The sequence below is a fragment of the Sorex araneus genome, chromosome 10 (assembly GCF_027595985.1).
Source record: "Sorex araneus isolate mSorAra2 chromosome 10, mSorAra2.pri, whole genome shotgun sequence".
Classification (NCBI taxonomy): Eukaryota; Metazoa; Chordata; class Mammalia; order Eulipotyphla; family Soricidae; genus Sorex; species Sorex araneus.
The window spans coordinates 11204258-11219529 of NC_073311.1; the positions used below are offsets into that span (position 1 = coordinate 11204258).

At 38.6% G+C, this 15272-nt stretch overlaps 1 protein-coding gene and 1 pseudogene across 2 annotated transcripts in view; both read left to right on the forward strand.

The window, feature by feature from the left end:
• RAP1B (RAP1B, member of RAS oncogene family) overlaps positions 1 to 12783 on the forward strand; it is a 42571-nt gene extending 29788 nt beyond the window's left edge. For both annotated transcript variants that reach the window (XM_055118390.1, XM_055118389.1), the window contains exons 3-8: positions 1246 to 1314; positions 2879 to 2935; positions 5227 to 5367; positions 8070 to 8213; positions 9015 to 9131; positions 11086 to 12783. In XM_055118390.1, the coding sequence (XP_054974365.1) occupies positions 1246 to 1314; positions 2879 to 2935; positions 5227 to 5367; positions 8070 to 8213; positions 9015 to 9101 (498 nt within the window). In that variant the 3' untranslated portion in view covers positions 9102 to 9131; positions 11086 to 12783. The remainder of the gene's footprint in view (positions 1 to 1245; positions 1315 to 2878; positions 2936 to 5226; positions 5368 to 8069; positions 8214 to 9014; positions 9132 to 11085) is intronic.
• On the forward strand, positions 245 to 379 carry LOC129399261 (U2 spliceosomal RNA; annotated as a pseudogene).
• Positions 12784 to 15272: the final 2489 nt, after the last annotated feature.

Here is a 15272-nt window from a genome sequence, read left to right on the forward strand (position 1 = left end):
CTCAATGTAATTTGTCTTGTGCTGTGTCTCCTACTATAGAAAATACCAAATAGAATTTGAAAAATGGGCCAGAGAGATGGTTCCATGGGTAGGGCTCTTGCCTTGCATGCATCCAACCTAGGTTTGATCCTCAAGCACTGCCGGGAGTGGTTCCTGAGTGGGGAGCCTGGAATAACCTCTGAGCTTTGACAGATATGTCCCCACCACTTTCCTCCCCCACCTCCCCCCCAAAAAGAAACCTTTCATCACTTCTCGGCCTTTTGGCTAAGATCAAGTGTAGTAAAAAAAGAAACCCCACAAAAAACATTTTTGGTTTTTGGTCTTTGTTTTTTTGTTTGACTTTTGGCCCACACCCTGTACTGCTGAGGGCTTACTCCTGGCTCTGTTCTCAGGTATCACTTCTGACATGGTTAAAGAAACATACGGGGTTCCAGGGATCCAATCCAGGTTAACTATGTGCAAGGCAAGCACCTGACCTGCTGTACTAACTCTCCAGTCCCTGAAAATCTTTTTAATTTTATTTTAGCAACTGTGTTTTCACTATCTAGGAATAAGATGGGCGAAAAAAATGCAAACACTTCTTGACATGAGTAGTGGAAAGGGAAAGAAAAGCGTAGGGAAAGTACTTTGAATAATTCTCGGTTTAGCTAGACTCCAGAATAAGACATAATAATGTATCGTCCTGATACTTTAGTGGCCACCTAACACAGAACTTAATGTGCTTGCATTAACTTTAGACATGTGTACAATGTGAGTACATGAGCTGCTTTTTCACTTGTAAATCTGCCCAGTATTTTGAGTGTGCACATATGTGACAAATAACAATTAGACACTTTCTAATTAAAATCCAAAGTTTAGCCCTTAAGATTGAAATACGAAAGAAGAGGAAAAAAAAAGATTGAAATACGATAGTTTCAGGGTTTGGGGGGGCCTTCACCAGATAGTATGCCTCTCTGTGCTTGGCAATTTAGCCTGGGTCTTCTACAGGCAGGCATTCCATCCCAGTGAGCCATTTCTGCACCCCATTAGACAGCTTTAACAATGTAATTATAATCTCTAAATCTAAAATTACCTAATAAATTTTGTACTGACTCTTGATTGATGAGTGGGAACTCCCTGTCTAATCAAATGTATACAATTATAGTTATCAATGGCATAACTTCTTATATCAAAATAAAAGTTTAAAGTGTACAAATTTGAGTATGCTTTTGTTTGTAGAAGTATAATCATGTTATTTTGTTTCAGACTGTACAGTTTGTTCAAGGAATTTTTGTTGAAAAATATGATCCTACGATAGAAGACTCTTATAGAAAGGTATACTACTTTAGAAAGCCATTTGCCTTTGACTAAATGAGTACTTGTTTTTTGCCTGATGATTGAATGTTGTATACAAAATAGAATGAAAAAAAGCATTCTCTTTTTATAAAATTAATGGGAATATTTCATATACCTGATATTTATATTATGTATTTACCAGTTTATGAGCATCTCAAACACTTTCATAGTCCCACTCCCCAGGTCTCTTTTTGAAAAATTGCAAGTTTGTTCTGATATCTAAATTGTATTTGACACTTTTTTGCTTTTTGGGTCACACTTGACGATGCACAGAGGTTACTCCTGGCTCTGCACTCAGGAATTACTCCTGGCAGTGCTGGGGGACCATATGGGATGCTGGGAATCGAACCCAGGTCGGCTGCGTGCAAGGCAAACACCCTACCCACTGTGCTATCACTCCAGCCCCAACATGCAGAAACTTTATAGCTCAGGTTTGATTCGAAGCAGTAGCTCCATGTTGTGTCCCACCCTCTGTCTCCCAGGTCCTCTCACGCCAGTTCCCAAGCCTGCATGCCCACAGATTCTTCTTTGTAATCTGGAGAAATGGCATAGAAGGCTCCATCACTGAACTTTCTTAAGACTTCTTTATTAGACTGTTCCTGCTCACAATAGCAAAGTTTGTTTCAGTGTCTCATTAACAACTCGTGACAGAAAACTTAATGATGCTGGCATTTTTAATTTTTTAAAGTTTATCTCTTCTAGCTAACTAGGCCCTTGCCATTATTTTACACATTGTGTTTTTATTCCCCGCTCTGTCTTTACAGGCTATTGGGGGAAAAGAAATTCTTCTGTAAACCCTTTTCCATACTTTTTTTTTCCTCCCCTTTGGTTTCTTTGGCTACACCCAGTGATGCTCAATAACCAAATACAGGCCCACTACATGCAAGACAAGCATCTTAAACGCTTTACTTTTTCTGCAGCACCCAGATGAAATCCTAAATACTAGGTGAAGGGGAATAACAAGAGTATGTATAATGTGATAGCAGTTCACTGCTTCTTTGCTAAAATGTGGCATAATGGAGATAAAATCACTTCTGATATTTTTGTGACTATTACTAGATTTTATTTTTTTACCTTTTCTTTTTAAAGTTTTTGAACCCTCCAGATTCATATTAATTCATATTGAGCTTGGAACTGATGAGTATTCTTGTATTGAATTAAGAACGCATAGGATTTGGGGCAGGAGCAATAGTGCAGCCAGTAGGATGTTTGCCTTGCACGCAGCAGACTCGGGTTTAAGCCTAGACTCCCCATATGGTCCTCTCAGAGACCCATCAGGTGTTACTCCCTAAGCACAGGGCCACGAATAAACCTTGAGCATCACCAGGTGTAATCCAAATAGAACAACCAAAAAAATAAAACACCCAGATTTTATACCTGATAACTATGTTGGAGACCTTGATTGTTAAAGTACTGCTTTAGAATACTTAACAAAACTGTCCTAATCTGTCTCTTTTAAGTACTGTATTAGCTTTTGTTTCTATTATGGGTAGACTTGCATACATTTAAAAATGAAACTGATTTTAATTTCTCCCCCCCACAGCAAGTTGAAGTAGATGCACAACAATGTATGCTTGAAATCTTGGATACTGCAGGAACGGTATGTAAATTGAAGTGTCTAATTATGTATGCAATTTGTATATAATTGGTCTTGTAAATGTTAATAAGCAAATACAAATTAAGCTTAAAAGTACTGCTGCATGAAATCTAAGAGTTCTTTTCTTAAATGCTACTTTTATTTGTGCTTTGTGATTTTAATGGATGTCTTTGAAGAATGTTACCCTTTTATTCAGTCTTTGAAGAAAAGGGGAAATTTCTTTTGAGTATCATTCATTTTAATAATGTTTTGATATGTTCCATGGACTGTGTTCTTATCCTCATGTATACAATGTATTAAAGGTGGGTTAATGAGAGGGTAAGGGTGAAATATTTTAGACCTCTTATAGCTAGCACATTGTGAGCTAGCTGTGAATAACATAGGGGTTCATTTTAAGTGACTTTACATTATCATGGGTTTGTTCTCCCTCCTCATCCCCTCAAAAAAGCTGCTTTTTATGTAACTTTTAAACATGCCATGAGTTGTGATTTTATGAAATACTGTTTTTGTTTTGGGGGTGTTTTTTTTCCAGTTTTATTTGTATGAAGTTGTTCACCAGTAATTGATTACATTCAATATTTCAACACCAGTTAATTCCATCATCATTAACCCTTCACCATGATTTTGAATTATTTTGACAGGCAGATGCTAAATAATTTTTTGTGTGTTGCTTGTTAATAGTATAGGATGTCTAAAACTTTAAATAATTGGGGTCCAAGACATCTCTGGTGAGCTGCTGTCTTCTAAGATTCATTCGTGAGTCTCTGGATCTTGACCATTAATGCCCTTAAATTGCACCCGGAGGCAGTTCATGGGTGTGACAGCCAGGACACCTAATGGGTGGGGAGATGGGGAGGAATGGCCCATACTCGCCTGAAGTTTTCAGTCACTGGTTTCCATATACCTGGGTTTTTCTTCTGGAGGTTTGTGGCTGCCAGGGTTCATTTAGAGTAGGCAGAGAGAGAGCTGCCTGCTATACCCCCATGAAATCAGCTCAGCTTGGAGTCCGGGGACATCTCTGTGACAAGCTGCCATCTTCCATTTTTTGAGATTCATTTGTCTACCGTGGCGTATTCAATATGCCAAAAACAGTAACAACAAGTCTCACAATCGAGACGTTACTGGTGCCCGCTCTAGCAAATCGATTAACAATGGACAACAGTGCTACTACTGTTTTCTTTTTTTTTTTTTCTTTTTTTGACTCACCGTGAGAACAGTTACAAAGCTTTCAGGTTTAAGTCTCAGTCATAAAATGGATCAAACACCCATCCCTTCACCAGTACACATATTCCAATACCAAGAACCCCAGTGTACCCCACACACACACCGCCCACCCTGCCTGTGTGGCAGATGATTTTCACTTACTCTCTCTTTACTTTGATTCCATTCAATTTTCGGCAGAAAACCCCCTTATTATTTGGAATTTTCCCCCAACAATCAGACCTGCTGAAAAAGCATCATTAGATCATTTGTTTTCTATTGCTGATAATGAGAGCATATGATGTCACTCGGCCGCGATAGCAGATTCACGGTTTTGGAATTCTGGTATTTTAGTAATTAAGTCCAGAGTTATCTCTGCCAGCAGCCACTGCATTCTGAGATTGGTTTGTGTGCCTCTGGGATCATGGCCATTCAGGAGCAGAAGAGCCGTTTGTGGGCGGCCACTTGGGGTCTCGTTTGGGTGGGGAGCAGGGCCGGTTCCGCCCCCATTCCACCCCCCAACTCGAGATTTCCCACATGCCCCATCACTGCAAACTCATACCTCTCTGTTCAATTGATTCTGAAAGGTGGCAGTCGCCATGCTGCCACAAAGGGGAAAAGGCCCAGGGACAAAAACCCTTCCCCTCCCGGGGCGGCACGGGGCCATAGCTTAGTTCACAGTTCAGGAGGATTTTTGCCAGTAGCCACTGCGTTCCAAGATTGGTTTGTGTGCCTCTGGGATCCTGGCCGTTCAGGAGTGTTTTCTTATGTTTTAAAATTACCACTACTATTCATTGATCTCTAATTCTAGAGCAACGGTGAACAACATAGATAAAAATATTCTTACCCCAGGGGCAATAGAGAAAACTCTTACTTGAAGGCAATAGAGATCTTAGGTGCCTTAAGGGAATTCTGTGTTTGCTTAAAGAAGGTAGATTTCCAGGAGGGCTGTTGCTTGATTTTCCCTCTCCTCTAGTCCAACAGGGGGTGGTAAACCAGTGAAGTTTGGAAATCTCTATTCTAGATTTTTAATTATAAAATTACCTGTCAAAATGCTGGGGTTTTTTTTAATTGAATTTTTTTCCCTACCACAGGAACAATTTACAGCAATGAGGGATTTGTACATGAAAAATGGACAAGGCTTTGCATTAGTGTATTCCATCACAGCACAGTCTACATTCAATGATTTACAAGATCTGAGAGAACAGATTCTTCGAGTTAAAGACACTGATGACGTAAGCTAACTTTATTTCTAATACTTACTGTAGTGGTAGCCAGTTTAAAGTTTGAATTTAAGTCCAATTTAAAGTTAATGTATTGACGTGGTGTTTTAAAAGCTTTTTCCTTGAAAGGTAAAAAGATAGCTCTAATATTCATGCTACTTTTTAAAACAAACTTATGTGGCAAGTGGAAAATGCCCTCCTTTTAATTTAATGTTTGTAAAATACATTTTTATGCTCATTCTATTTTTATTGGTGAAGCAAAATCATTTTTACTGTAACATACTTAGAAAGATGTGAAAGGAGAGAAGAGGACTATGAACACGGGCTTCTCCAGAGTGGAAAAAGCGAAGAGACATAAGAAACAAGTAAATAAGATACCTGTCCAAGGACAGACACAGGCTTAAAGAGCAAGCGTATACTCATCCTGTTCTAAATCATCCATTTGATGGAAGGAAGGATAGGTGTTGGGATAATGAACAAATGTTAAATAATACTTTACTTTGTTTCTGACATATTTTAGAGCTTTTTTTGTTTCTGGGTCACATGCTCGGGAATGACTTCTGGCAGTGCTGTGGGGACTGTCCGTGCAAAGCAAGCACTATACTATCATTGTGGCCTGTTAGGGACCTTTTATTTATTTATTTACTTTGGCTTTTGGGGTCACACCTGGCGATGCACAGGGGTTACTCCTGGCTTTGCACTCAGGAATTACTCCTGGCGGTGCTCAGGGGACCATATAAGACGCTGGGAATCCTGAACCCGGGTCGGCCTCGTGCAAGGCAAACGCCCTACTCTCTTTGCTATCGCTCCAGCCCCTGTTAGGGACCTTTTAAATAAGAATCAGACACATAGATGAACACATATCCGACAACTATGCCAGAGAAAGATCATGATTTTTAAAAGAAGCCACAAATAATCTAATGTTGATTTAATTGGCCCCTTGGAGTATACCACAATGGAATTTAGTTCTTGTAAAAGACTTCAGAAGATTCTTTTATCACCCATTATGTACCAGTTGTTCTCAAGATTAATCTTGCAACTGAATCACCTATAGAGCTAATTAAAACACATTGCCAGTTACCACCAAAGTTTCTGAGATTTTTTTCTTTTAAATCTCATTAATTTGAGATAAAGCTCAAGAATTTTTTTTTTCTTTTCAAATAGTTAAATCCAGCAGTATAGGGAACAATTGATTGAAAACAGAGCCTTCTGCATGCTGAGAAGATGCTCTACCATTTGTGCTAATTTCATGCCCAATAATCTACTTTTAACAAGTTTTCTGGGCTGTGTTGGTGTACCATCAATTACAGCAACCATTTTGAAATTTTAAGGGTGCCTATAGTAAATGTTGCCATTTCCTTTTCTGTACTGTCCTTTTGAAATTAAAAATATCACGTGTGTTCAATTACATGACTAATAAGTAATCTAGCTTTTTTTGTAAATTAAGATGATTTAATTTTCTGACTTCTTTTGTATTTTTGGCTTGCCTGTCTGTGTTTATTCCTGTTCCTGACTCAGCACACAGGGATAGAACCCATTGAGCTATACTATCTCTCCAGTCTCTTCTTTCTTGTTTTTTAATACTGACTGTATGGGAAACTAAAAATTCCTTTTGAGGCTTCCCATATTTTTCCCTTTTTTTCAGGGGGCTTGGAGGGCCAATTTTTGTGCCACACCCAGCAGTACTTAAGGGCTACTTATTCCTACCACTGAGCTTAGGGGTCCCTACTTACAGTGCTGGGAGATAGTATATGATGCTGGGGATCGAATGGGGTTAGTTATATGCAAGGGAAGCACCTTAACCTCCTTGTACAATCTCTCTAGCTTTATTTCTTGTTACGTTACAAAATTGAGAATGATTATCTGATAAATGCATGCCAGGAAATCAGTGAAGTTGGAGTTGCATCTCTACCCTGGAACAGCATTTTCAGATTTTTGAAAGTCTTGGCTTTTCACAGTAGCACTTTCTAAAAATCGTGCTGTGAGTTTTATTTGTGAGGAAGGCTTCCGAAACACTATGAGAGTCAGAGGACCATGTACTGAACTAGAGTAGGTGCATGCAAATCAGGTGCTTGACCCTGTCCTTTTTCTATATTGGGTAGTGTGGACCACATCCTGCAATGGTCAGAGGCTACTCCTGGCTCTTAGCTTAGGAGTGATCCCTGGCAGTGCTCAGGAGACCATATGTGGTGTCGGGATCAAACCAGAGTTGGCCAGAGTGGCTTCATGTGAGACCAAGCTCCTTACCTTCTATACACTCTCCAGTACTCCTCCTGTACTTCCTTCTTAAATGGTTATGTGTTTTTCTTACAAGTTAAAAATGTGTTGACATGGTGATTTTAAAGTATTTTTTAAATCTCATAAGCGGATCTTACTTTTTTCTAAAAAGTTCATGAGGGGCTGGAGGAATAGGTAGGGCGTTTGCCTTGCACGCAGCTGACCCAGATTCGACTGAGCACCGCCAGGAGTGATTCCTGAGTGCAGAGCCAGGAGTAACCCCTCATCGCTGGGTGTGACCCAAAAAGCAAAAAAAAATAAATAAATAAAAAGTTCATGAGATTTAAGAACTAAAAGGTTCTCAAATCTAAAAAACTTTGTTACACATGACTAATATGTTTTTTTACTTGATGTAATATGTAAAAAAACCTTAGGTTTGGCTCTTTAGAATAACATTTCGTTTTAATTAATATAGCACATTTATATGTTATTTTTAGGTTCCAATGATTCTGGTTGGTAATAAGTGTGACTTGGAAGATGAAAGAGTTGTAGGAAAGGAACAAGGTCAAAATCTAGCAAGACAATGGAACAACTGTGCATTCTTAGAGTCCTCTGCAAAATCAAAAATAAATGTTAATGAGGTATGGTGTATGGTAATACATATGTTCAAAAACTCTTTGTTGGGAATTTAACATTCAGAATTAATGAAAAATGATGGTTGTGTTAACACAGCCCCAAGTTAATGTGTACCCTGGGTGCTTTGTTGATTTTATAAGCAAAACAAAATCTTATATTAGCTACATACACATTTTTAAAGCATTGGTCCTACTTTAGCTTTTTATGCTAGTATAGTGAAATTTACTGTGAATCAGATTGGATGAAAAATGATATACAGATAGATAAGACAAATTATCTTCAGGAATAAGAACCATGTTGTGTTAAAGACAAGACAAATTGAAAAGGGCATGTATGATCCTTGGCTTGAAGGGTTTAAAGTAATGTTAATGTTATAGAACCACAGCATCCCATATGGTCCCCTGAGCACGGCCAGGGGTAATTCCTGAGTGCAGAGCCAGGAGTGACCCCTGAGCATCGCTGGGTGTGACCCAAAAAGAAAAAAAAAATGTTATAGAACCAGATCTGTAGTTCTAAAAAAGAGTAGTTGTTTGGATGATGGTAAATACTTGATTAAACTAGGATAAAAATCTCTGCAACTCCTTCAAACAATACTTACAAAGGAGTTTTAGCTTTCTCAAAGAATAAGCAAATTAAAAAAGATCTTATCAGTTAGAAGAATACATTATTTCAACTCTTAACTCCTTAACTGTGTAGAATACTTGCTTTCTGGGGTTCATGTATAACAATGGAAATCAGTTTTCATTTTATATTTTTATTACTTTCATTTACTCCTATGAATTTTTTGAAAATCAATATGTTTGCAGATCTTTTATGACCTAGTGCGGCAAATTAACAGAAAAACTCCAGTGCCTGGGAAGGCCCGCAAAAAGTCCTCATGTCAGCTGCTTTAATATACGAGATGCATTGTAGCTCTGAGCCAGGTATGTGTGCTTATTTTTTTCCGTAGATTTTTTTTCTTAACCACAACTTTATTAAAGACATTGTATGATTGTAACCCAGACGTGAAAGCTTGTAACTTATCTCATGGCGATTCAATAAAATTTAAAAAATAAAAAATTTTAAAAAGACATTGTCAAGAAGCAAGTATAGAATTTTATGTTGTTCTAAAAAAAGAAATGCTTCCTTTTTAAAATATTTTTGAGTTAGTGTGATATGGTGTTCATTAAAATAATTAATTGCTTTGGGCCAGAGAGAAAGCAGGTAAAGCACTTGCTTTGCACACTGCTGATGCTGGTTCAGTCCCCAGCACCACATACAGTCCCCCAAGCCACACCAGGTGTGCTTTCTGAGCACAGAGCCAGAGTTAGCCCTAAGCACAGTGAGATAGCGCCCCCCCAAAAAAACAAAACTGTGAATGTTACTTACTTGCCATCATCACGACATACATTACCTAAGTGATTATTTTAATTCGTTCAATATATACTCTTGCCTCATGAGATACTGATAAGCAATACAGTGATAAACTATACCAACCTTCTGATTGCTTTAAACTATTGTCACTCCTTATTACAGTGGAGGAAACTGAATCACAAAAATATTACTATTTACTTAGGACTATAGTAAATAGCAGGACTAGAATATGAATCCCGGCATACTTGTCCCCAAGTCCATGCTTAGTCACTATGTTGTTAGGAGCTATAACTTTTAGTTGGAGCACGTCGCTGTCAGATGTGAACTGTGGGTTCAAGAAAAGTCAGAGTAAGAAACACCCAAAGCTGTGATCTGAAGGATAAGTATTGGGGATAGAAAGTTAGCAGGCAGAGAGAATCATACAGCCCAGCCATGAGGCAGCAGTGGAAAAAAATACTGAGCTTGCTACTTCTCAGGGGGGCCGAGGGGGATCCACCTGACTGCTCAGGGATCATTGGCAGTGCCTGGGATATGTGCAAGAGGGACTTAAACCCTTGTACTATCTCTCGGGCCCCCAATTGACATTTTTGTATAGTATTTTAAAAAATAATTTACTGCATTATTAATGCTTGTAAAGCGGTTAAATTTGTACTTAAAACATAATAAACCTTCCTGCTGTTTAGCAATAACAATGGCTTACTACTCAGTTAACCATTAACCCGTTATTTTACTGCTCTCTTATCTTTGGAAACTTGAACTGTCTATTTCTCTGCTTCTTACGTTAAATCTCTCTATAGCACCTTATCACTCCAGTGCTCTATCACTTATAGTTTCCAAATTTATTTAACCTATGTCCCCTTTATTTAAAAAAAAGAATCACTGTATTCAAAGTTACTACCACCCTCTGGGTCATTCTAGTGCCCCTCAGGTGGAATGGTATCACTTATTTAGGGAAACACTGACTTAAGGCTTTCTATTTAGAGATACAGCCTCTATGATTTCTGATAGTCCTTTCATTCTTGACCACATGCCTGCTCTTAGTAGCACACATGTGCCGGAGCTCACATAATCCGTCTGGTCTTTCCAATTTGCTGCAGTCTGCCATGATGAAGAAAATTCAGCAACCTCGTTGAGACTAATTGAGGGCTTACAAGTCAAAAGGGTTCATCTAAAAATTTGTTGTGGAGACCGGAAAGATAGTATCTCACGTAAGGTGCTGTCTCATATGTAGTTGACCTGGGTTTGGTGCCTAGCACCCCATTTGGTCCCCTAGGCCCTGAGCACAGCTAGATATCACCCCCCCAAATTAAGGTAAACTTTGATTTGGCTGAAAGGAAATTGTTCAGAAATGATGGAACTGCCTACCTTTGCTATGCTGTGAATTGTGGTACTTGATCATCAATAGTCTAACAGGGACAAAAATCTATATTCATTTCTATTACTTTGACCATTGCCTTAATGTGCTTTGTGTCTGTATTTGGCTGTTTTAAACCTGTTCTCATTTAGCTCTTTTCCTTTTCACAGGTCTGAAGAACTGTTGCCCAATTCAGCAGTGCCAGCATTCCAACTTTATTAAACCTACCAACATCTTAAATGGACTTTCCTGTGGTGGTACCCTTTAAGAGGCGGATCTACATCAGTTTGCACATTCTAATCACTTTCCAGTATCACAAGAGAGATTTTTACTTATATAATAGTCCTAGAGTATGCAACTGGTCAAACCAGAGGCTACAATCCAGTATTACTGCTAAGAGACATTTTTCATCCAACAATGTTGTACATGTCTGAAAATGTTGTACTGTATACTTTAACATGCCCCATACTTTGTATTGGAGAGTACAATAATGTAAATCCTAAAAGCACCACTATTTTAGCATAATAAAAGAAAGTCCAAAGAGCTCCTATATAGACTACTCCAGATAACTTTGCTTCTTTGATACTTGTAGCTTATTGTAATTTTTTTTAAGAAATTCAAGGTCATTATCATTGTATTGTACAAATAAGCGCTTTGATTAACACAGCTATATAGTTTTTTTAATTTTTAAAAAACCTGTGGAGACAGTGATCTTGTCTTTAAAATATGATAGTCCTTTCAGTATAATGTCTTAGATTAAAGACGTTGCCTTTAATATCTGTTGGGAAGGAAATGTCCAGACTTTTCAAATCTCTTATTATATGTTTCCTTTTTTTGTTTACATAGGGAACAATGTTTATAGTTGTGTGTACAGTGGGGGTCTACAACAAGAAGTGTATATTTTCAAACAGTTTTTTAATGATTTGACAATTTTTGTAAATCATTTTCAGGCTTCTGCAGCTGTAGATTCTCACTGTGAATCCCTTGCTTGCTCACGCATAAGTGTATTTGCAATACCAAATATACAGGTTTAGTACTTTTGCCTGTTAGTGATTGTTTCACATGTGTAACGTTTTGGTTGAGATGTTAAATGGTGGAAGAGTACTGTGGATGTGAATGTGGAAAGTAATTTTAATCATGTGTAATTGGTTACAAGGCCTAAGTTGCAGTAACTATTGCTGTTTTATTTAACAATGCCTTGTTGCTTTGTATGCATTAACGTTTGGGTGTAAAGATTGTGTGTCTATCCAACAGGGAGCCACAGTATTTAAATTGACCAACCTAATGTTACAACTACTTGGAGGTGGCCAAATGTAAACTAAAAGCCTTAATTAAAGTGGTGCAATTTTGTATAACTTAGCATCAGTAGTTCAATAAATTTGGATTGCCATGCAAGGGCTTGCATTATAATTACTTGCCACTTGAATGTGTTTGTTTGTGTAATGTTTAATAGTGCTAGTCAATAAATATCGGTTTAACTTCTTTTTAAATGTAATAGGTGCATTTTACACAGTGTAATTTCATAATTTAGCATTTTGGGTAAGCCAGACTCATTAATTACAGGAATGATAAGTGAAAGGTGTCAGTTTTGGTTGTTTTCTTTTTGTTTGTTTCTTTTCATTTTAAACTAATACTGTTGGAATATCCACTTAGTCGCTTTTAAAGTTTTTTTCCTTGGGAAAGAATTTTGTAAATCAAGCAATATTATTTATGAATATATGCCTTCTGGGTAATATTCAGTAGCTCTTTAAGGTGAAGGAGGAAATATTGAAAATACCTTGACAAATGTTATGCTTACAGATTTTTTTAAAATATGGGATGAAGTTACTTAGAATATTATGGCTATAAAAATATTTGAATGACGTGGACTCAGTATTACTTTTTTTAGATATTAGATCTGTCTGTCTTATGTGTGCTATAATTCCATTCTTTTTTTAAAGTTATAAACAAGTTTTAACTCAAGTTTGCTCAAACTATTTGCCAGCCACTAGAGAATATCTGCAATTAATTATTGATCCCTATAATTTAAGGGCACCTGCTAATCCCCCAAATATCTGTTATTTGAATGGGACATTTAAAGACCTACCTTTTATTTCTTACATGCTTAAATCCAAAGTTCCACATATTAGGAATCTATGTGTGTATCTAAAGAAAAAGAAGTGTTTTCCCTGAAATCTATTTAACCAGGAGATTTGTTTTGGCATATAAATGGTCTTATTTATCTTCTCTAGGAAAATATTAAACCTGCCAAAGTGAAACGTGGAGCACTAAAACTAATTTACTATATCCTGTTTATGCATTTGACCCCCTTTGTGGGGACCATCATTAACTCAGTTCCTTTAATAAATGTTTGTTGCCTACCAGCTGTGTATCAGGTTCTTAAAAACAGATATTTATTCAAAAAAATAAATTAACTACTCATGTCAAGCACTGTTGCAGGTTTAAGGATATAGTAACAAACAGATCAGTTGCTAGAATTAGTAATTTATATTAGGGCTTCTCAACCAGAGCTGTTAACATTTTGTACTAGATGATGAGTTACTTTTTATTTTTATGTCACTGAACACTGCTTAGGACTTATTCCTGGCTCAGTGCTTGGGGGCCACATTGAGTACCAAAGGATTGGACCTGAGTCGGCCGCTTTTAAGGCAAGCACCTTACCTGCTATATTTCTTGCTCCGCCCCTGCATTATTAGGTATTTATACCATCTCCTGTCTTTACCCACTAGATACCAGAAATACCACCTCTGAACCCAAGTATGACCACTGAAGCTATCTCCAAATAAGGGGCAAAATCCTCTAGTTTGATTCATAAGCTGAGGCAAGAGGGTTGATCAAAATCATTCTAGAAGATCCCGGTGATCTGGTAGGGAAATAACACAAATTATAGATCAGTGTAAGGGGTACAAAATAGTTTATCATACAGAATATGGTTGTGGGCTCTAGGGTCTGGAGAGAGTGTAGGGGTTAAGGCACCTGCCATATATGCTGACAGTACTGGTTTAATCCCCAGCAACTTATATGGCCCCCTGAGCACTGCCAGGTATGTGCCCTGCCACCCCCCACCTCCCTACACCCCCAGAAAATTAGGCTCTAAAACCACGTTTTCTGCATTTCATGAGAGCTTGTTTAGAGATTCTAGCAGAGGAGTGCAGCTACTCGTATACCCTTGACCAAAGGACAGTCCATCTCTATTTGGGGAAGGCCATCCTCCTTGACCGAGCAGTGAGAGAGAGGACACCTGCCTAGCCAGCCAGATGAGCTGAATCAATCCTGACCATCACTGGGCTGACAGATGTCACAGCCAGACACCTTCACTTCCTTTTTTCTGTATTTCTAATCCCAGCTTTGCCGCTGCCTTTCTGAACACTGGTTACATAGTGCTAGTTCCCTATTTATGTAGTGGGAGTAGTAATTCTGTTTCACAGGAGATAGAGAATGAAATGGCGGAAATGCTAGTACTGTCCTCTAGGACATTGGGTTTTTTTGTTTTGTTTTTGTGGCCACCCAGTGGAACTCAGGGCTTCTGGTGATGCTTGGGGAGCAGTATGTGACCCTATGCAGTGCCAGGGGTCAAATCACCCACTGTACTAGCCAAATACTAAGTAAAAAAGTCACAGCAACAGAGTATGTGACTCAGTGGTAGAGCACCTGTCTAATCTGTGAGGCGAGTCCCAGGCCTCTGTTTCAGTACCCAGGTTGACATTTTACCAGTTTTTTTAAAAGTATAAAATCTCTGTTTTGACCTGAAACTCTTTTTGAAGGGGGCGTGGGCACACCCAAGCATGCTCAAGGGTATCTCGTGAGTCTGCACTCAAGAATATTCACTTGCCAGTGCTGGGCTGAGGAAGCTCATACTGGATTCTGGGGATCCAGTCTGTGAGCTTCGTATAAGACAAGCACGGTGCCTGCTGTACTATCACTCTAGCCCCCTAAACATTTGGTGGGGGTGGGGGCACACCTGTCTGTGCTCAGGGCTTAGTCCTGGCTCTGCACTCCAGGATCACTCTTGGTGGTGCTCAGGGGACCATATGAGATGCCAGGGATCAAACCCATGTAGGCTGTGTGCAAGGCCTACCCGCTGTATTATCACTCCAGCCCCTTTATGTTTTGTGTTGTTTGGGAGCCACTTCTGATGGAGCTTAGAACTTACTCCTGGATCTGCACCCAAGGATCGCTGATGGGTTGAGGGGACCATATGGGATGCCGGGGATAGAATCAGGTACGCTGCCTTGTGTAAGGCAAGTACACTACCCTCTCTACTATTTCTTTGGCCCTATAAATTTTTTTCCTTAACTATATAATCAGTAGTGGTGAACATGTGAGTTGAACATTTGGAAATTAAGATTTGTGAAAT